This window comes from Watersipora subatra, chromosome 3 (genome assembly GCF_963576615.1).
Source record: "Watersipora subatra chromosome 3, tzWatSuba1.1, whole genome shotgun sequence".
Classification (NCBI taxonomy): domain Eukaryota; kingdom Metazoa; phylum Bryozoa; class Gymnolaemata; order Cheilostomatida; family Watersiporidae; genus Watersipora; species Watersipora subatra.
This window is the reverse complement of record NC_088710.1, coordinates 30,889,301-30,912,712: the sequence shown is the minus strand read 5'-3', so window position 1 is coordinate 30,912,712 and position 23,412 is coordinate 30,889,301. Positions and strand designations below refer to the sequence as shown.

Below are 23,412 nucleotides of genomic sequence, written 5' to 3'. Positions count from 1 at the left end.
TTTTACACAGATCAATAGGACTCAAATATTCAATAAACATGCACTTTACAAACTGTCTGTACCATTGAGCAAAATGTTAACTGATGTACGGTAGATGGCAAACACCGTAATTGCTTCCATAAAAAATGAGCTCTTGTAGTGTTGGTTGATGTACATCGAATATAATAACTCATCAATCCATGACTGCGTTACCATTGCTTGACAGATCTAAAACATAGGTAATTCTCATTCACTACTGCAAGAGACAGTCTTAAATATGCTCACCAAACTACAGGTGAACCGTGTGAAAAATTTTGAAATTATTGCAATTATTTGTATCCCTGCACACAAATTGCTGATGAGAAATGTCAGAACACAAGAGATGAATTTCAAGCAGCCTAGTTATAAAATGCTTTAAAATCAAGCTCACCTGTATCATTGTAACAATGCGTACCCTCTCTGCCACCAGACTGCTCCATCTTTGTTGAGATAATCACAATACTGTTCCCGAACCATCTTAGCAGCTTCAGTTGGTCTAACGGGTCGAGCTTCAACACTAGGTATAGTGTCTGCTAGATTAGACGGTTCTCGAGGTAATGGTGGCACTGTTCCTTCAGGAGGATGGCAAGAACTACGAATCAAATTGTGCAGAGCGCAGCAAGCCAATACAATGGTTCTAGTTTTATCTGGCTGAAGGTCAATGCGACGAAGTAAAATTCGCCATGTCGAAGAGAGAATTCCAAATGAGTTTTCAATTAGTCTTCTAACCCGTGACAACCGGTAATTAAAAATTCTTCTCTCATCTGTCAAAACCCTTTTCGGGTATGGTCGCATCAAGTGAGATTTTAAAGGAAAGGCCTCATCGGCTAGTATTACATAAGGTAAAGGTTCTTTACACCCTGGCAGCAAGCGGGCAGGCGGTACGTTAATATTATTGCTGGTCAATGATGCCTGCAGCGTACTGACTTCAAAAACACCTCCATCTGAAGCTCGACCTTGTGCCCCAACATCAACATACGTAAAAGAGTAATTGGCGTCACACATAGCCAGCAAGATAATTGATTCCTGTCCCTTGTAGTTATGGTACTCAGACCCAGCACGCCAAGGCTTATTCATCATCACATGTTTGCCGTCAAGGGCACCAATGGCATTTGGGAAATTCCATTTCTCTTCCAAATCAGTCGAGATGTTGAGCCATTCTTGCACACTAGACGGAGTTTTAATAAAGTCGTCTTTTAAACAATTGTATATTGCTCTTGAAGTCTCGGAAATTATTTGTGATAAGCTAGCAACTGAGATATACCATTCATAATGCAGTTGAGTTAAACTAGAGCCGGTAGCTAAATATCTCAGTGTTACCATCAATCTTTCTTCGGCAGTAATAGCTTCTCTATAGTGGGTATCTAGCTTCTTTATTTCTAGCTCCACTTTCGATAAAACTAAGCAAAACTCTTCTTTAGACAATCGGAAGTAATTTTGGAACGTGCCAACCCGGTTGGACGGTAGCTTGTCATCGCCAGTAGCATCGATTAGCTTGGGCACAGTTGAATAAAAAGCACCATGTATGGTACGTGATCCAGTAATTGGACCGACCCATGGTTTACCCTTTCTCAAATCTTCCTACAAATATACAGAACATGCAGTAGTACAATCATGTGAAAAGTCGGTTTGGGTCACAAACCGAGGAAAGATTTTCCCGAAAATTAATAGGCAATATATATATATATGAGCAACCTTTATTGTGATAATCAAGTCATATTTTACAATATGTTTTCCACAAGGTACCACAGTTAGTAAACTAACTAAAAAGCAATGTACAACAAAAAGTATTGTTTAAACAAAAATTGGACAAACAAAAACTCCGTGAAAATAGTTATGCATATCTATGACAACAAATTTCTAGTTATGAAAACAACCAACGTATAATGTTAAAATAGGTAAGACTAGATGGTTAATGGTATTATTGGTCAGAGAATAGTAGGTGTAGTTTGAGTTTGGTTTTAAAAGATTTTACAGGTGTTGTAGGGTAGAACACATGTAGGCCATATATAAGATAAGAATGGATAAAATTATAGTAATATAGTCTGGCAATATCAAAGTTCATAAGATGACGAATGTTATAAAATAAACGTAGGTTAGATGATGTTATTTGACATGAATGAGATGTGGTCTGGTTGATGACAAAGCCAAGTAGTTTAAAAGTAGATTGCCTTGTTAGGGTACTGTCGAATATAGAAACTGTCAGAGGGAAATGCAATGGTGGATTTACTAAGATATAGTGATATTTCGATAAATATTAGCAATATTTTTTCTAACGGTTTGTTTAATCGGGTACAGTGACAATTAATAAAATTATGTAAATTGAAACATTGATGAAAAACCGTAAACAATATTGTTAAATTAAATGTTAACAATATGAATAGCTTAAATAATTGACTATACAATGTATATCCAAATTAAAATATGCGCACGTACCTGTTTTTCTTCGACTTCATCTAAAATTATAACGGCTGCAGCTGCAGCACAACATAGTAGTAAATCGTCGTTGTCTTGTTCCATCCTTGAAAAAAATTACTTTTGACGAGCTAAATTATTACTATTGTTACTATAAGAATTATGGTAAGTTGAAGCTGTGTGGGCGTGCTATGAATCAATGGCAAGGTTATCGTTTCCGTTTATGGTGATAAGCGCTCAAAATGGAATAGGTATCGATGTTGTATTTAATTGGTTAAAATAGTGACCCATTTTGTATAATCGGAGTTGGAGTTGGTCCGGTGTAAAAGCCTCTGCAAAAACGTATTTCAAATCGTAGACAGACTAGAAGCGGTTCCAACTCAGATTTCGTCGGAGTTGAAACAACTCCGACAAATCGGCCTGGTGTAAACGCACCTTCAAACTCGTGTCAATAATAAGCAGTTTCATAGACTCAGTAGGATGACTTTGTCAATACCAGCTCTACCAGCTATTTGTCTATTTTAATTGGAAACGGACTTGAAAGGGTTTCAAGGGTTGGAATTTCTTTTAATTAACAATACCTCGAGACATACCGATGTGAAACTTAGTAACTAATGCAGTCAATTTATTCTGACAATTGTCAAGGCCGACTTAGTTTGAGCAAGTATTTTTATGAGAATACATTTTATATCGTTTAATTTGTTTCACAGTCCCCAAAAATACTGCAGATTATTATATATATATATCAAACATGGATAACTCGAACTTCACGGGACCGAGCAAAAGTGTTCGAGTTATCAGAGCGTTCAAGTTATCAGAGCACTGTCACAAGTCCATGTATTTATTTATTTATTAGTAGATACATGTACATATACAAACTATAATATAAATCAAAACCAAGAATGGCTTGTTTCAAATTAAATGCTTCTAATGTAAAGTGTAAAAACTTTTTATCAGAAAGTATAGAGATTTTTTTATCACTTGAGATTTGTTTGTTGTTTTATGTGATGTGACTGCCAGGACGTTTTTAGATTAAAATTGGCAAAACTAGATTGCTGTTGAAATGCTCAGAAGAAAAGACATCTTTTTCTTTCGAGCGTTTTAATCAAGATCAATTTTGCCGATTTTTCTTGAAGTTTGTGCGAAGGTTACTTCACTTTTCCTTGCTTCCGAAGGGCCATCGCTAAGCGGATGTTTGGTAAAAATCAAATTTCACCAAACCTTTAGAAAAGTCGTTGACAAAAATATTTTGCCGGTGGTGGTAATAACGACGCCTGTGAATTACGAAAAGATGAGGTTTACCTCTATGGCTTGGAATAAAGTGATTTTTTAAAGCAATAACAACCGTCTCGGTAGCCGTTAAGCAAAAAACTGTACGAGTTAACAGAGTTGAGGTAGAATTATCTAAAGCAATTTATCATTACGTGGGAACGGACCAAAGAAACCGTTCGAGTTAACCATGTGTTCGAGCTATCCGAGGGCGAGTTATCCATGTTTGACTGTACATACATACATATATACATGTAGCATAAAGCAAATGTATTATATAAAACGAGGTCAAAATTGAGATAAAAAACCTGAATTACATATAAAAACTAAATTAATGAAGTAAAAATTAGAAATAAATTTTTAGTCTTTGTTCACCTTCAAAGAAAGAGGAGGGAAGAGAAGGCAGAGCAACCTGCTCTGATAGAGTGAGTGATAATCATACACTGCGTAACTTAACTTCAACTACATGTAGATGAAGTTTAAATTAACTCCATATATATTATTTGTTTATCATTTTACCCATTTCCACTCGCCTGTTTACCTTTACTTACACCATTGTGATATTTTTTGAGAAATTCTACAAACAGCATGTTGAAAATCCCTTGGAATGTGGAGAGAAATATTGACTCCAATTTTAAGTTGTTTATAGACAAATTCCTAAGTTAAAGTTTGACCATAGACTGATGGCAAGAGGAGTGGGCTGGGGCACATTTGTTTCTTAATTTTTGAAAACTGACGCCTTGTCCAAACTTTTAAGGCTGTGAACTGCATCAAGGTAATGTGAGCGACTAATTTGTGCCTTATGGCAGTTGTCTTCTCAATCTTCTAAGAACTGAATGACAACAATGCCTATATAAGTACAGTCTGCATGTACCTATACCGGTGCTGTATGAGTGTACACATATAAGTACAGTTGGAAAGTAAAAGAATGTTACAACACTTTGCCACCCACCTAACTTCATATAAGTTTCCCTACTAACTCCATACAGTAGATGGAGTTAGTAGATTCCACTTACCGCAAAAAACTTATGTAAAGTTTGAAATTCCATACAAAAAATAAAATTCATATAATGTAAAGCGTTTCCGGATCTACATGTATGTATCTCCCAATACTGGGAGATACATACATATAGTTCGCCTTAAAAAGTATCATTTTTCCTTTTGAGCTTTGGGGAGAGAAAACAACATATACGGTTATCTATGTTATAAACACTAATATCCCCGCAGTCTAGTGAGCTGTGAGAGATCATCACGTGTGCCGATGAAGCGATGAGAATAAGTAGCTGCACAATTATTCAGGAATACTTCACGGTGCTCTACTGGTGCAGACGTTACAGTGCCTGTCTACCTATCTAAATGTCCCGAGTTTGAGTCTCGTCAGAAACTATCTTTTATCATAACCTTGAACCCTGGCGACGGATAGACAGACAGAAAGACAGATAGACACCGCTCTTATTATAGTAAAGATATATTTTTGTTTTACTTTATTTCAGACACAAAACATTTTTAATATTTTTTAGGTATAAAAGACCTTGCTGTCTAGCATAAAGAAAAAAATGGATGTAGATCGGCATTGAAGCCGTGCTTTCCCCATAACTTATTGTGAAATTACCGCAGTCTTAAAACATAAACCAAGTGAAAGTGATAAGATAAAGGATAAAAGTTGTCAATACAAACCAATAATATTACTGTTACTGTGTAGTCATTCAACTAAAAAGTTAAGTATAGACTTTTCATCTTTGAAGGGCCAAAGGGGTAAGATATTGGAACAGATTAGGAGTTTTACACGTATTCCACTGTCCACATAACATAAAACGTAAACATTACTGGAATGAATTATTTACGTAGCAGGAGAGTCTACTGCACTTTTCAATGGTTACTTGTAAAGAAGTGATAAGCTGCTGGAGGAATGGGATAACATGAGATTTAAAAGAAACATTATATATGTACCTCCGAGGGGATATAAAGCATGAAGCCATCTTCTCCAGCATGAGTAAGTCGCATTGCTATCACATCTCCCGCGTTTGCAACGTACAATGGCTGAAATTCATAATGTATTTGATAATGTGACATGAATAGTTAGCAATAGACATAGACATGAGCAGTTAGTGATGGTCAGTAGCAGTGAGTCAGAAATAACAATTGCATAGAGTTATATGCAATCTACCAGGTTGTTTCACAGGGAACCTAAACATGGGCGCAACGTGCCATTATTCTGAATGCTTCCCATTGGCTGCAAAGTGCAGCGCACAATAATGCATGATCACCATAGAGTGATTATGGACAATTACTTTATGGAACTGGTCAAGGGGTTATTATGATTACTTTATGGGGCTCTATATAATCCTCCATAGGATGATTACATAGAGCCCCATAAAGTAATCATGTATGATTCCATAGAGTGATTAAGCACAACTCCATATAAAATTCCATCGAGCAATTTCATAAAAGGCCATAAAGTAATACGGTGTGAAGCCATAATGCAGATATGCATAATTCAACAAGGCAGCTATGCATTACAAAGATTACGTAGGATTTCACAAAATGATTATGGATATTTTAATCCAATAGAGTGAGTACTCCCAATTTCATAGTGACTGGGATAATTCCATGGCACCCATAATTACATACAGTAACCAATGCATAATTCCACGGAAGTATTGTGCGCAACTCCGTAAGATGATTGTGAGGAAAAGGTGTGCGTGTTCTTATTCATTATTCGGGTAAGTTCTGTTGCAGAATGTTGAGAAATAGTTGAGAGAAAATGTACCTGTGACAACGTAATGATGCAGACAGCACAGAGTTGTGAGTCTGTTCAAACCTGCTCATTAATTAACCATCCTGACAGTTGTACTTTGTTCTTATGACACTCAGTAGTCTCTGCTATATCTATAGTATGACTAACCAGACATGGAAGGCATGTGATACAACAAGACTTCTACTGACAAGCCTAATGCCAATCACCCTTACAAAAACTATCTTATTCAGCTGTATTTGTCATCATGTTATATCTGGTCTCTGCCATGGCATGTTTCATATTGGAAAAATGCCCGTCAATGAACGGTGCAATTGTTTTGGAAGCAAACAACTTCACGTCGCCCAACTTAATCTCACTATATTTAAGAACTGGCTATGGCTCTAACTTGATCAGACATTCACAAGAGTTTGCACTGAACTCAGTCCTCAGGCTAAAGCCAACTGTTACAGACGTTGACAACACATCTTTTAGGATAAGTGTAGCTATTGAACTACTGATTAGCTATACAAAATATTTAGTGTGACTTTTACATCAACTTGCTAAGCCAACACGAGGTCACACCGCAAGTAGTCATGTGACCACGAGAGGTCACCAAGCGAACTTTTAAGTATTTTTAATGAGTCACAACCACAACTAGCCCCGAGTGAGTCATGGATGAGCCGGAACAATGAAGATTCTCAGTAGATGCTAACTAGGCTATGAAAATGTCAATACGCTATGAAATAAACATCAAAATAGTTATTTGAGAAAGTTGCTCGGTTACACAGAGGGTATGACTGAAGGGAGACCGTAGGATTTCCAACTTCCTTGTTGTTGCAATCATTCAACCAACTGATAGAATCTTCCTTATCATAAAAGCAGGGAAAGATGGGAAACATAAATGGCTCGTCACATAAAACCGAGTTAGATTTCAGAATAAAGAAGAATTATGCTGAAACTAGCACACTAACTGTGCACTAGATGATCTGAAATACTAGAGATGTGTATTCAGTGGTTTTATACTAGAAAGGGATGACAACTCTTAGAGTACACCACATAAAATGATTGAAGAAATCAAAGTTTATATATGTACAGGGTGTAAACAACACTGTGTATCTATAACAACTGCTAACATTGGAAGAGAAAAATCAAACAACTGTAGATATCAGTCTGAGCAGTCGAGCAAATTTCATAAACGTTTCCATATCAGAAAACTGAAATTTGATTTTAAATTTTTATTTTGATTTCGAAACTAAAACTTGAGTGATTAAATCAATGAATTATTTTTCATTTGTGAGGTTTTCCTAGCGACGAACTTCTGCAACACAGCTAATGAATATTCAAACGCAAATAGGTTTTACTCGAGGCTAATGCTCAAGAAAACATACTATAATAAACAGGGAATAAAGGGACAGCATTGCAAATAATGAATATTAAATATGGAATGCCGAGTATGGCAGGCATAAAAAGGGAGTTAAAAATAGAATCCATGCAGCGAGTAAGAAAAGCATTCTAACAGCCGGCTATCGGCTAAACAAACCAAGAGTTTATGATACAGTGTAATGGTTACACTCAAGGAGATTATGACTGATATTCTCTCTATTGTCTGTTATCTCTCCATCCCTCTATTTTATCTATAAGCGGTTGCGAGAACAGATTCTATGGTAAACAAAGCTGAGATTTATCATCTCCCATATTTATCCGCATATGCTGACTGGAGCCACAAACGATGACTGGAGTGTGTCCGCACACTTCTTTGTCCACACCATTATGAGACATGTTTGGACAGACGCTAGGGTCACACCTATCACCAGAAACAAACATCCACATTGTCTGAACAGAAGCGATTGGCCAGTTGACTAAGAGTTATCTCCCTTGCCTATCATAGGCACAATTGACTTGTGTTCGTTTAGCTAAGATTGGTGAAGAAATGAGCTCCTCCAATACACTTCAGGGGTTCATACATTTACATGTTATAATCCATCGAACATCCTTACAGATATTAACGTTATTTTCATGTGGTGGAGTTCTAACAACAATCCCGTCTGGGCTGAGAATGCTTTTTAATATTTAATACTATTTAGCATTTCCGCAATTGTCCAAACATCTTTTAAATGTTTGGACAATCTTATCTTGTTACTTGGTTATTTGTTAAACAAGAGTCGCATGCCCCTGCAAAGAATAAGCCTTCAATACATAGATTCACTTTTTTAAATTAAAGGAAATACCTTTTTTGACCTTTTAAAAAACTTTATTTCCTTAGGGATGCCGGATCAACAAGACACGAGTAAAACCGAGAATTCCATGTCCACCAGCTCAAAGAAATGCAGTAAAAACCAGATACCGTTACCCAGTTTTAAAAGTAAAAGTTAATAGAATAGTAAAGCAACCAATATTATGAAATCACTGCTCTTGTCCAAAATTTGTATAAAAGAAATAGCCCAAAGCTGTCTAGCGCTCGACTAAACGCCTTCAATGGGAACATAGCGTTTAACATGTTCAGACATTGCAGCAAACTATATCACAAAACCTGCTCTCCTCCGTTGCTGTAAGACTATTCATAGATGCATCAACCCAACACAGGTAGTGACAGGGTCACACAAATCCATGCAAAGAATCACTATATTATTAGCCGTGTTTGCGAGCACAATCCACGAAGAGAGTTTCCACAAGAAAATAACACGATAAGCAGCATTTTTATGAAAGGTTATCTATGGGGGCTAAGTAGCAGCTAACTGCTCAGTTACACAGAGCAGTCACTACCACAACTGTTACAGTCTTATTCTAAAAATTTATAAAGCTCAATTCTAAAGGTATTCTTTAGTAGTATATGTAAGTTTCCATCTTTAGCGAACTAGAATGTAATAAAGACAGCCTGATCTTTGAGCTTTTGTTCTATATTCTTGTTTGCATATTTTTAAAGGCTGTTTAAGGACAAAATAGTTGGCTGCATTTGAAAAAACGTTTTTACAATTAATAGGCTACGGGAAGCAAACATAAAAATAAGTTTTTGCATGAATCAGAAAATAATGAAAGCAACATATTTCGTATTTTGAACGATGGCAGGCAATGCGCAGAAGTTGCCTTTGAAAAAAGATAACAGGCAAACCGGCTAAAAATGAATTCCTAGACACCCGAACTTTTCCTAATCGACAGCAAACAGCTCTTGCATTGCTCCTGCCATTCAACCAGAAGGAGAAACCTAAATAATTTAGCTTCTAGTGACACCTTGTCAAAACAACTCTAGAAATGAATTCATCCATAGAGGTACTGACCTTGCCAAACATATGCGGGAAGTCCGTGACCTTGAGTGAGATATCCGTCAGTTCCCCGAGAAGCTCTCTAGCCTTTGGCCCAATCACATTGAGCACTGTGTACATGGATGTTATGTCACTTATTTGAACGGTGCTGTGAGCTGGCAAGTGTTCTCTCAACCACCAGAGATTCCTTGTCTGCTGCGGCGCAGGGGAGACAACCATAAACCTTTAAAAAGGAGACATGTGTGAACATCGTAAAACTTCCTTATGCAATATGAACTGATTCTAGGGATCCAAAAGTGCCAGATGGACTACGGCATCTTGTTGAAAAAAGTAAGAAGTTGTACGCTATAAGCTAATAATCAGTGACGCACATGTTAGTGATGCGAACTCGTGAAACTCGATCGAGAAAGGACGACAGAAGTATTGATAATGTTTAAAATTGAATAGCCGGTGGGGTATTTTAATGCGCATCATTCGCAAATGCTGTTTTCATTATTCGCAAGCATGATGGATTCGATAAAGTTTTGCGAATCGCAAAACTCGCTTAGCTAGCGGATTCGATTTCCATAATGCGGTAAATTTGTGGATTGGCTCAAATTTGCGAATCATACGCATTATGGAAACGATATATATCTAATACCACTACGGGTGACATTGATCGAGCAATAGCTTGAACAAATCTCTCTTTTTTACATGTAAATCCTGTCAGCACTACATTTGAACATGTAAATCCTGTCAGCACTACATTTAAACAGAATTCAAGGGGAACCTGGTTTAATCATGCTAAAATATAGGTTGCGATGACAACAATACGACTGAGTTTGCGTCACTGAGTTCACAGAGCATTGGTCAGAGAGCTCACTGTCGCTGAATTCACAGAGCACTGGTCAGAGAGCTCACTGCTGCTGAATTCACAGAGCACTGGTCAGAGAGCTCACTGTCGCTGAATTCACAGAGCACTGGTCAGAGAGCTCACTGTCGCTGAATTCACAGAGCATTGGTCAGAGAGCTCACTGCTGCTGAATTCACAGAGCACTGGTCAGAGAGCTCACTGTCGCTGAATTCACAGAGCACTGGTCAGAGAGCTCACTGTTGCTGAATTCACAGAGCACTGGTCAGAGAGCTCACTGTCGCTGAATTCACAGAGCACTGGTCAGAGAGCTCACTGTCGCTGAATTCACAGAGCACTGGTCAGAGAGCTCACTGTTGCTGAATTCACAAAGCGCTGGTCAGAGAGCTCACTGTTGCAATACTTATTGAACTAACTATTATTTTGACTGGTCTTGTGTAAGTATGTGTGTTTGTACAGACAACCATAGCAGAGCCTAGATAACCATTACATAACATTTCCAATTATGTAATTAGGTTTGCTGCCGCCAGTGAGAAGCTTCGTCCCAGTTAGTCATGCACTTCAAGCGTAGATAGCGAAGATAAATGAATAACCATCCCAGAATTACCAACCGATTTAGGAGAAATATCGAAAATTAAAATAAAAGCAATCATTAACAACGAAAAAGTCTTTGCATAATTTGACAGGCGCAGTTTTCTTCCTATATGCATATGAGAAAAATGCACCAAATCAAGCCTTGATACTCTAAATGGTATACAACAAAAAACAGTCTCTTGGTGGCAGAGTCCAATCTCAGATCTCAAACAATCAAATTTTAGATTTTTTGCTTCAAACAAACAAAAATTCAAAACTTGAACACCCCTGAGAAAAGCTGAGACAATCCAATGACGAGTTCCCAAACAACACACCCTCTTTATATTCAGTATTTAATCATCAACTAGCCTTAGATATACTTGTTGATGTTCAACCGGCACACATAGAAAATGTTCTGATATGATATTTTTCTGCATCATTGTTTCTGGGGATGTCTCTTACTGAAATAAAACACACAAGCTGCTTCCATGATGTTTTATTGTACACCAATATTTGAGGAAATGAGAAGAGGCTACGATCTGCTACTAACAGATACTGCTGTACATTACTCAGTATAGACAGAGTATTGAGGACAAATTCAATGCCCTTTATATGTTCTACACTCTTAACATAATTTAAGGTCACGACCATGTCAAAATGCTTTTAAAAACAATTTCTAGCCTTGGAATGAAATCAAATTATTAACATGATTTATAATGAGGAAAAAACTGGTACAGAATATAAACAAATAACTTTTAAAATAATTTTGTGGAACAGCTTGGTGGTACAAAACCGAGGTCGGCCTGTATTATGAATTTCAAGCAAGATGGAAAGTTCATAACGAATGTCGCACTGTTTCACCATCTATTAACCATGACCAATACAGATATCATACGTTTGTGTATCACAAACACAGCATGATCCGATGGTGATCTTTGTTGGTGGTCTTTTGGTAAGACAAGTGGAGATAACAAGTGGAGATATGGGTTTGTATTTCACACTTTTTATTCAACTGTTATAAGGCTGCGTTAACAATGTTTATACAAATTAGCAATACCGTGCTGTAAATGGTTAAGTTGTTCATATGTCTCGTCAAGGGAAAGGTGCATGAGTAACAGTCTGTAGTTTATACCCTTGAAGCATTGTAAAAAACAGGAAAAAGGAAACTTTTCAAAAGCAATGCTTTAAATATCACCAGCCACGTAGCTAAAGATAATAGTTTAAGACATTCTCACTCTAATAACAAATAACAATCACATGAGCATAAAAATTCACCATCCGATGAGATAACGTTGAAGTAAAGCTTAGCGCCGTTAGTCGTTCGACGAATTTATTCTTCTACATGAAATTACTACTAATATATCTGTTATCCAGTAGTAGACATTTACATCGCTGTCGATACGCACCCATCGCTGTCGATACGCGCCCATCGCTGTCGATACGTGCCCATGTTTACGTCTGGTCTGGCCTACATTTGTACTGAACTTATGAAAAACATTTTATTCATAAAATGCTTGAGAAAACTCGATCCAAGGTTGGCACACAACTTTTGCACCGAACTTAAATGGTAGGGCAAATAGAATGAACTAAAAGGAGTTATCTTTCCACTCGGTGCTTTTTAATGTGGAGGCAATTTTAAAATTGGTAATATTTATCTTTGGGGATGACAACTCCACCAAAGGTATAAACCATTGAATAGTTAGTGTCATATGGCTGGAAACAAGGGCAAAGCTGACATCTACTAGCTATAAATGTGGAATACAAAGATGGGAATACATGGCTACACATGAAAACACATAAATAAAAATGCTTACTAATGTTGATTATTATAATTATAATTATGTTGTCCTCTGCACAAAGTACGAAATTAATATGATTTGGATAAATTCAAGGGATAATTGTGCAAATTCTTTCATTTACTACTGAGTGAGAGAGGTTTTGGCATAAGTAATAAACTATTAGTTGAAATTGAATGCTTGCGTTACTTTCATATGTTGTAGCACTCACCTACTTTCCTCAACCCGAAAAAGGCTGCAATCGTTCTCATAGCCTCCACGATCATTCAGCATAGCTGAATGGATAACTGTACCCGTTGGCCTGTCGATGTCATTAGCACAAACATACTGGAGAAAGTCTGTGACATCCTTGGCTGAGTCTGACTATCAGAGACAAGAAGTAAGCATGACAATACCATAAGAGTACAAAACCGACTTCATCCACAGATTGGAGTGAATCAATACATGTGCTAATACAGGCGAACGCGGATAACTCAACCTTCACGTGACCGAGCAAAAGTGTTCGAGTTATCAGAGCGTTCAAGTACTGTCACAAGTACATGTATTTATTAGTAAATACATGTACATATACAAACTATATATAAATCAAAAGCATAGATGGCTTGTTGCAAATTAAGTGCAAAAATTGCTTCTAATGTAAAGTTTTAAAAAATTTTATCAGAAAGTATAGAGATTTTTCTATCACTTGAGTTTTGTTTGCTGTTTTATGTGATGTGACTGCCAGGACATTTTCAGATTAAAATTGGCAAAACTTGATGGCCATTGAAATGCTTAAAAGAAAAGACATCTTTTTAACCAAGATCAATTTTGCCGATTTCACTAAGTTTATCCAACGGTTACCTCGCTTTCGTGCTTTCAAAAAACTAAGTGGATGTCTGATAAAATTTGATTTTTGCAAACCTTTAGAAAAGTCGTTAACGAAAATATTTTGCCAATAGTGGTAATAACGATGCAAAAGAACCACTAAAAGTTGATATTTATTTCTATGGCTTAGAATAAAGTGATATTCTAAAGCGATAACAACCGTCTGGGCAAAAAACTGTTCGAGTTAACAAAGTTGAAGTCAAGTTATCTAAAGCAAATTATCATTGCGTGGGAACAAACCAGACAAATCCGTTCGAGTTAACCTTGTGTTCGAGCTATCTGAGGGCGAGTTATCCGAGTTTGACTGTATACATAGAATTAGGATTGCTGGGTTATACCAAGTTTCACACACTGTTTCTTGATTTCTTATTAACTCCTTCCTTGTCAATACAGTTGGGTAAGCTACTCCATAAGTCAGCTAGTGATTTGGGGAGTAGTTGAATAGACGAGCGGTTGAATAGACGAGCGGTTGAATAAACGAGCGGTTGAATAAACCAGCGGTTGAATAAACCAGCGGTTGAATAAACGAGCGGTTGAATAGACGAGCGGTTGAATAGACGAGCGGTTGAATAGACGAGCGGTTGAATAGACGAGCGGTTGAATAAACGAGCGGTTGAATAAACGAGCGGTTGAATAAACGAGCGGTTGAATAGACGAGCGGTTGAATAGACGAGCGGTTGAATAGACGAGCGGTTGAATAGACGAGCGGTTGAATAGACGAGCGGTTGAATAGACGAGCGGTTGAATAGACGAGCGGTTGAATAGACGAGCGGTTGAATAGACGAGCGGTTGAACGGGCGAGCCGTTGAACGGGCGAGCCGTTGAACGGGCGAGCCGTTGAACGGGCGAGCCGTTGAACGGGCGAGCCGTTAAACCAGTGAGCAGTTAAACGGGCGAGCAGTTAAACGGGCGAGCCGTTAAACGGGCGAGCCGTTAAACGGGCGAGCCGTTAAACGGGCGAGCCGTTAAACGGGCGAGTCATTGAACGGGCGAGTCATTGAACGGGCGAGCCACTGAACGGGCGAGCGGTTGGACTGGTAAGCGGTTGGACTGGTAAGCGGTTGGACTGGTAAGCGGTTGGACTGGTAAGCGGTTGGACTGGTAAGCGGTTGGACTGGTAAGCCGTTGGATGGGTAAGCCGTTGGATGGGTAAGCCGTTGGATGGGTAAGCCGTTGGATGGGGAAGCGGTTGGATGGGTAAGCGGTTGAATGGGTAAGCAGTTGAATGGGTAAGCCGTTTGATGAGTAAGCGGTTGGATGGGTAAGCGGTTGGATGGGTAAGCGGTTGGATGGGAATATCGTTGGATGGGCGAACCGCGAGATGGGCATTTCGTTGGATGGGCATATCGTTGAATGGGCATATCGTTGAATGGGCAAACCGCGAAATGGGCAAACCGCGAAATGGGCAAACCGCGATATGGGCAAACCGCGATATGGGCAAACCGCTACATGGGCAAACCGCTACATGGGCAAACCGCGATATGGGCAAACCGCGATATGGGCAAACCGCGACATGGGCAAACCGCGATATGGGCAAACCGCGATATGGGCAAACCGCGATATGGACAAACCGCGATATGGACAAACCGCGATATGGACAAGCCGCGATATGGGCAAACCGCGATATGGACAAAGCGCGATATGGACAAAGCGCGATATGGGTGGACGGCGATATGGGTGGACCGCGTTATGGGTGGACGGCGTTATGGGTGGACGGCCATATGGGTGGACGGCCATATGGGTGGACGGCCATATGGGTGGACGGCCATATGGGTGGACGGCCATATGGGTGGACGGCCATATGGGTGGACGGCCATATGGGTGGACGGCCATATGGGTGGACGGCCATATGGGTGGACCGCGATATGGGTGGACCGCGATATGGGTGGACCGCGATATGGGTGGACCGCGATATGGGTGGACCGCGATATGGGTGGACCGCGATATGGGTGGACCGCGATATGGGTGGACCGCGATATGGGTGGACCGCGATATGGGTGGACCGCGATATGGGTGGACCGCGATATGGGTGGACCGCGATATGGGTGGACCGCGATATGGGTGGACCGCGATATGGGTGGACCGCGATATGGGTGGACCGCGATATGGGTGGACCGCGATATGGGTGGACCGCGATATGGGTGGACCGCGATATGGGTGGACCGCGATATGGGTGGACCGCGATATGGGTGGACCGCGATATGGGTGGACCGCGATATGGGTGGACCGCGATATGGGTGGACCGCGATATGGGTGGACCGCGATATGGGTGGACCGCGATATGGGTGGACCGCGATATGGGTGGACCGCGATATGGGTGGACCGCGATATGGGTGGACCGCGATATGGGTGGACCGCGATATGGGTGGACCGCGATATGGGTGGACCGCGATATGGGTGGACCGCGATATGGGTGGACCGCGATATGGGTGGACCGCGATATGGGTGGACCGCGATATGGGTGGATCGTTGGATGGGTGAGCAAGTGGATAAATAAGAAGTTGGATGAGTGAGGGGGTAAAAAGCGGGTGAGCAACTTTGCTAGTTAGAAGGCTGACATGGGTTTATGAATGATAGATAACTTACTCTAATCTCCACTTTTGCAAAGCTGGACATGTCCACCAGACAAACATTTTCCCTGCAAGAGATGTATTCTGTTTTGACAATATCAAAGTAATGAGGCTTGCCGTATCGTGTCTCCCGCATGTTAGGGCTTTCCTCTGCAACACAAACACCTAGCCTAACTCGATAACCCTATTTGCATGTAGAGCTCCACACCCACTCAAGCCACCAATAAAAAAAAACAACCCAAAACTTGAACACAGTCAATAATTCAATCCTCCAGTAGCCACATCAAGTTTATTCCACACGGTTGAGCCTAGTGATCATACAATGGAAGTTTAAAAATGCGTAGTCTTTCTTCTAAAGGAAGGATAACTCCAAAATCAATGTTGATTATTGCTAGACAATGTCTAGCCTAGAAGAGTTTGAGATGTTAAAGTGAACCACAACTGAAAGAATAAAACCCACCATCAATGTTTTCATTCATTTTCGAAAACGAGGGTCGTACTAACTCGTTACCAACAGAGATTCCGTTTAAATTACGCATTGGTAAGTTGAGAACAATGTGATAGCTTTGGCATAGTAGTTCGCCAAATATGATAATCTTTAGTCAAATATGCTAGAAAAACTAGTATACCTTCTCAACCTTGATAGACAAGCATACCATGTTCAAGTGATTTTAAAGTGAACTTAAAGCATGGTGAAGTGATGCAATGACAATGATATCAATGTAAAGGTAAGACATCAAGTTTCAATCTGATGTTACCTTTTGTCTTTGTTGGCCTACCCAGCCCAGAAATATAGTTTGAATGAGATTCTTTCTTTTTGGAATGTTCAAATGCAAGTGGAAGTGCGATTATAACGTCTATAGTTGTACTTCAGCAAAGAGACTGACAGAATAGAGACGCGTAATGCTGCAACTTAAAGGCAATAGCCGATATCAATAAGGAGAGAGTTAGGCAGTTACATAACTAGTGATATCATTCTGGCACATACGTTTCTGCTGAGCCTGTTAACCGCGATCAAGTTTTATCGATTTCAATCTTTAAACATCCAGGCTTTAAACATTAAAAACAATCTTAAATGATAAAAAAATGCCGATACTTTCTAATAAAACCTGCGAAAATTCTGTGACAGTTCATTTGATTTAATGGTCTAAATAGATCATCTCTATCCGCTTTCTGATGCCCAAACTGTCGTACATGTTCTATAAAATGATAGATGATAGCTTGTAAAACTATTACCAATGGGATGTGTTGCCGTGCGATAGAATTAATTTCAAGGTAATTTATTGTTTTAATGTGGTAAGTGCACAACGTCATTCCAAGACAGTTCGCATACCAACCCATTGGTTCTAAAACTCCTTAGCGCAGCATAGCAAGCGTTTAGAGTGACATTCCTTTGTGCCATTTAGCATGATTGGTTTCGTTTGAAAAAGGGGTCTAGTAGGATGAACACTGTATCAAGATATTGTACCCTAATACACTAATCGGATGGTTAAACAAAGGTGTGGGGTTTATTGTTGGGGTACATTGTGTCCGGTTGCAAAATACCTTATCAATACAGAAGGAATCTTTGTTACTGATACAAGCCTATTATTAAATAAATCTTTCAAGTCAACATTTGTGCTCCTCAATTGGTGTAGACTGATTATGAAGGTTTTGACCACAAGTCGAGTAGAATATTTCTTATTACCCAGAATTTCATGATTAATTTTGTAAAGGTGTAAATTATCTTCACATTGATCGCACCTACTAGGAAAACAAAAAATAACCATTCTAATGGAACTATAATTCAAAGTAAATGTACAGTATATATCAGCTGTCACTCCATCTAACGAACACACAATTTAATGTCTGGAGTTGTGTGCTTATTAACTACAAAAGTCAATAGAATATAACTCCATATGCAACCAACCAAATCATTAAAGCGCAGCGGGCCCTCGGGATACGATTACACTGATATACAATTCATTCATTTTACAAAGTTGAACATGATGATATTTTACCTCGCCATACGAGTCCTATTTCACCATATGAATTCAACAAAATCTTCCCCCAAGTTCAACTTTGGCAGCCGGTATGCTTATTACATCGGTCAAAATAACAATGCTGTTCACCGAAATTATTTTCACAGTACCTAAAAGAAACACAAGACCGCTCTCTTTCAATTCAGCAACTCTTGTATGTAAAACAGTAAAATTTTCTCTTTAAAATAAGTAGCAAAGTTGGAGTTGCGATCTCTTCAATAATGAAATTAGTGGGTAAGACAACTTCTCTTAACTCGCTAACAAAACTTAACTTCATTACAAAAACAGCATCATTTGAGCTTTCTTGGCAAATTAGGTTGAAAAAGTTTTAAACGGGTATGCTAAAAGTTACAGTAAAAGCGAAGACAGAAACTGATTAACGGTAAAATTTTAGTGATAAAAAGTTGAAATTCAGTAAAATAGTTGAAAATACATACTAAAACTTAGCTTTAAGTGTGTGTTTAGTAGGCTAAACTTATCTGAGGTGAATTCAAAGTTTATGTTATATGAACAGCTGTCTTGAAGGTAAGAAAGAACTCCCTATGGTACATATGCACATAGTACATTATAATGTTACATTTTATTGCAGGTCATAATCACTAAATACAATAAAGTTACTGTAACTATAGTTACTAAGGTTAATATACTACTATTTTGTTTATTAATTTTTAATATGTACAGCACTTATATGGTTCTAGGTCACACTCAGTTGAACCTATTATGGTTCTAGGTCACACTAAGTTGAACCTATTATGGTTCTAGGTTACACTCAGTTGAACCTATTATGGTTCTAGGTCACACTCAGTTGAACCTATTATGGTTCTAGGTCACACTCAGTTGAACCTATTATGGTTCTAGGTTACACTCAGTTGAACCTATTGTGGTTTTAGGTTACACTCAGTTGAAGCTATTACGGTTCTAGGCCAAACTTAGTTGAAGCTACTATGGGTTTAGGTTACAATCAGGTTACACAAAGAAACAAGACTAGTTAGAAAAATAACCTTCTGGAGTGTTTGAGTGGAAAAACATTGGCCTCTCATATCCAACAATTTCTCCAAAAGCTGCCCCTGCCTTAAAGCATCTGGTATAGAGAGGAGAGACACGCAGAGCTCTTGAAGTTTTGAAGTGCTTATCTGGCCTCGCGGCTCCTGTGCCATACTCAAAACCTGAAATATATTAAAACTGCTCATAGTTCCAAAGCAAATGCAAAACCTGGTTTCTCTTTGACAACAGTAATAATAATAAACAGTAATAATAATAAATAGTAATAATAATAAACAGTAATAATAATAAACAGTAATAATAATGAACAGTAATAATAATGAACAGTAATAATAATGAACAGTAATAATAATGAACAGTAATAATAATGAACAGTAATAATAATGAACAGTAATAATAATGAACAGTAATAATAATGAACAGTAATAATAATGAACAGTAATAATAATGAACAGTAATAATAATGAACAGTAATAATAATGAACAGTAATAATAATGAACAGTAATAATAATGAACAGTAATAATAATGAACAGTAATAATATAAACAGTAATAATATAAACAGTAATAATATAAACAGTAATAATAATGAATAGTAATAATAATAAACAGTAATAATAATGAACAGTAATAATAATGAACAGTAATAATAATGAACAGTAATGATAATGAACAGTAATGATAATGAACAGTAATGATAATGAACAGTAATGATAATGAACAGTAATAATAATGAACAGTAATAATAATGAACAGTAATAATAATGAACAGTAATAATAATGAACAGTAATAATAATGAACAGTAATAATAATGAACAGTAATAATAATGAACAGTAATAATAATGAACAGTAATAATAATGAACAGTAATAATAATGAACAGTAATAATAATGAACAGTAATAATAATGAACAGTAATAATAATGAACACTAATAATAATGAACAGTAATAATAATGAACAGTAATAATAATGAACAGTAATAATAATGAACAGTAATGATAATGAACAGTAATAATAATGAACAGTAATAATAATGAACAGTAGTAATAATAAACAGTAATAATGCCGAAAGGAATTAGGAATATGAGAGGGAAGAGGATGAAGTCTGAAAATACTATGAAAGTTCCACCAAAGAGGCATGACTTCTAATAACTCCGAGTTTTTCCTTTATTTGACAACTAACATATTGATAACATATCAACAGTTAATGAATAACATATCAACAGTTAATGACTAACATATTCATAACACATCAACAGTTATAACTAACATGTCCATAAAATCTCAACAGTTAATAACTGACATATTCATAACATATCAACAGTTGATAACTAAAACATTGATAATATATCAACAGTTAATAACTAACATATTCATAACATATCGACAGTTAATGACTAACATATTCATAACGTATCAACAGCTAATAACTAACATATTCATAATAACTTTTATGAATATGTTAATAACTAACATATTCATAGCATCTCAACAGTTAATAATTAGCATTCATAACATATCAACAGTTAATAACTAACATATTTATAAAATACCAACAGCTAATAACTAACATATTCATAGCATCTCAACAGTTAATAACTAACATTCATAACATATCAACAGTTAATAACTAACACATTCACAATATATCAACAGTTAAAAACTAACATATTCATAACATATCGGCAGTTAATGACTAACATATTCATAACATATCAATAGTTAATGACTAACATATTCATAACATATCGACAGTTAATGACTAACATATTCATAACATATCGGCAGTTAATAACTAACATATTCATAAAATATCAACAGCTAATAACTAACATATTCGTAACCATTATGAATTTGTTTAGGTTTTGTCAAGCCGTGTGATAAAGCTGACACACTCTCGCTGACACACTCTCACTGACACTGAAAGGCTGAAATAACAACTGTAGTTTTGTTATATGTGCAATTATGCAGTGTTACTCTTGAACCAGAACCGAACATAATCAAGGCTCTATATATCAGGCTTTGCCTGTTTTTGATAAAACCATTTCTTTTCTGATTCCTGACGTAATCACATTGACACAAGGTATATTGGTAGGCAAGGTATATCGGTAGACAAGGTATATTGGTAGACAAGGTATATTGGTAGACAAGGTATATTGGTAGACAAGGTATATTGGTAGACAAGGTATATTGGTAGACAAGGTATATTGGTAGACAAGGTATATTGGTAGACAAGGTATATTGGTAGACAAGGTATATTGGTAGACAAGGTATATTGGTAGACAAGGTATATTGGTAGAAAAAAAATTTCTTACCATTTAGTTTTTCTACTGTTTTAAATTTCAATCAACAATATCTTGGTTTCCAGTGCATAGATGCTCCAGCAGCCGTCATGGCAGTATTAATGCAAACAAACCAATAGCAGCCATACTACAGTAGACACTCATATAACGCGAATTCAACTTACGATAATTTATGTAAAGTTTGTGCTTCGTATCACGTAAGAAATTTCATATAATGTAAAGCATCAAGTTTGTGTAAATTATCACATTCAATTTGAATAGCGAGAGACCAATAGCTAGCCATGAGAGATCATCAGGTGTGCTGATCATGCGGAGAGAATAAGTAGCTGCACAATTATTCAGGAATACTTGAAGACGGTCTAATGGTGCAGATAGTAGACCCCCGGTCCACCTATGTAAATGGCATGAAGTGGAGACTCATTGATATCAATATTTTATCCTAAATTTAATCTCTGGCTTTAGAAAAATGGACAGACAGACATGGCTTTTATGATAGCAAATAAATGTATATATACTTTGGTCTTACTTTATTTAGACTTATTCAATTTTCTTCTATTTTTTCTTTTCATTCTAGACCTCGCTGTCTAGAAAAAGTAACAAATTTGGTTCAAATTGACAATGAAGGCAAAAGTGATGACAATGACAAAATCACCATCGAAAAGTTGTTGATCCAACCAATAACACCGTTACTATACCGTCATTAAATTAAAAAGTTAGGCTTTTTTGTTTTTTATTTGAAGGATCAAAAGGGAGAATTCAAGAAAATTTACGTGTATTTTACTGTTCATAAAACCCTCTAATGTGAACATTCTCAGAATGGATTATTTGCATTGTAGAAGAGTCTACTGTTACGTATATCAGCTCAGTTCATGCCTCAGAATGAGAGACTGGCTAGATTACGTAGTCCAACATACACTACTGACAAAAGGTAACATAAGACCATCATAACACTCACCCACAACCTCCTGAACTCTCTCCCTTAGATATTTGATGTTATTGTGTAAGCCAACAAATCTCTTCACGTCTACAGGGTCGTGCCACATAATACGTTTCTCATCCAATATTAACTCCGCCAGTCTTTTTCCGACACCACCGGCAGCGGCTGTACCCGCTCCACAAAATCCTGCTGCTAGATAGTAGTTGTGCAACTGCAACGAGAAGACGATTTGTAGAGGCATTGAATGATATTCACCTACCTTATCATAAGCAGTCAGTAGATCGCTGACCAACACAAAATAGAGTCACCGTCTCCCTTGGATTATTATATCAAGCTAGTGGATTGGGTTCAAAGGTTGCAATGAAATCTTGGGCATCAATCTATCAACCCTAATCGCCTAAAAGCTTCAGATGACTTCAGTGGCCTCAGCTATAGGATCTATAGTTTGAAGGTGTCGTATAGGCAAAAAGTTGGTAATTAATGTTTGGTGACAGATCTCGCCATTTGTAACTGTCCCGTCAAACAAGACTTAGTAAAGCATGAAAGTAGGCTGTGCCAAAAACCAATGGAATATTTGATACTGTACTTATATGCTACCGTAAAAGTTCAAGACTTGCTGGGGAGTACTTTTAGCTATTTCCATATTTGTAGTGTACATTGCTGTATGCTAACTGGATCCATTTTGACTTTTTCTTTTCACTCAATTTTTTCAATGCTTTTCTGAGTGTCCAAATTGTTTTTATCATCACAGTGTTAAAGTGGTTATTCTTTGATCTACCAAGAAAAGAGTTATT

At 37.6% G+C, this 23,412-nt stretch overlaps 1 protein-coding gene across 1 annotated transcript in view; it reads right to left on the bottom strand.

The window, feature by feature from the left end:
* The window catches only part of LOC137391899 (pyruvate dehydrogenase phosphatase regulatory subunit, mitochondrial-like), a 51,173-nt gene that overhangs the window by 5,686 nt on the left and 22,075 nt on the right, over nt 1–23,412 (bottom strand). Inside the window, exons 10-15 of the mRNA XM_068078449.1 lie at nt 22,637–22,829; nt 19,375–19,539; nt 16,369–16,502; nt 13,130–13,281; nt 9,715–9,922; nt 5,653–5,742 (exon numbers count right to left, since the gene is read on the bottom strand). Of these exons, the coding sequence (XP_067934550.1) occupies nt 5,653–5,742; nt 9,715–9,922; nt 13,130–13,281; nt 16,369–16,502; nt 19,375–19,539; nt 22,637–22,829 (942 nt within the window). The remainder of the gene's footprint in view (nt 1–5,652; nt 5,743–9,714; nt 9,923–13,129; nt 13,282–16,368; nt 16,503–19,374; nt 19,540–22,636; nt 22,830–23,412) is intronic.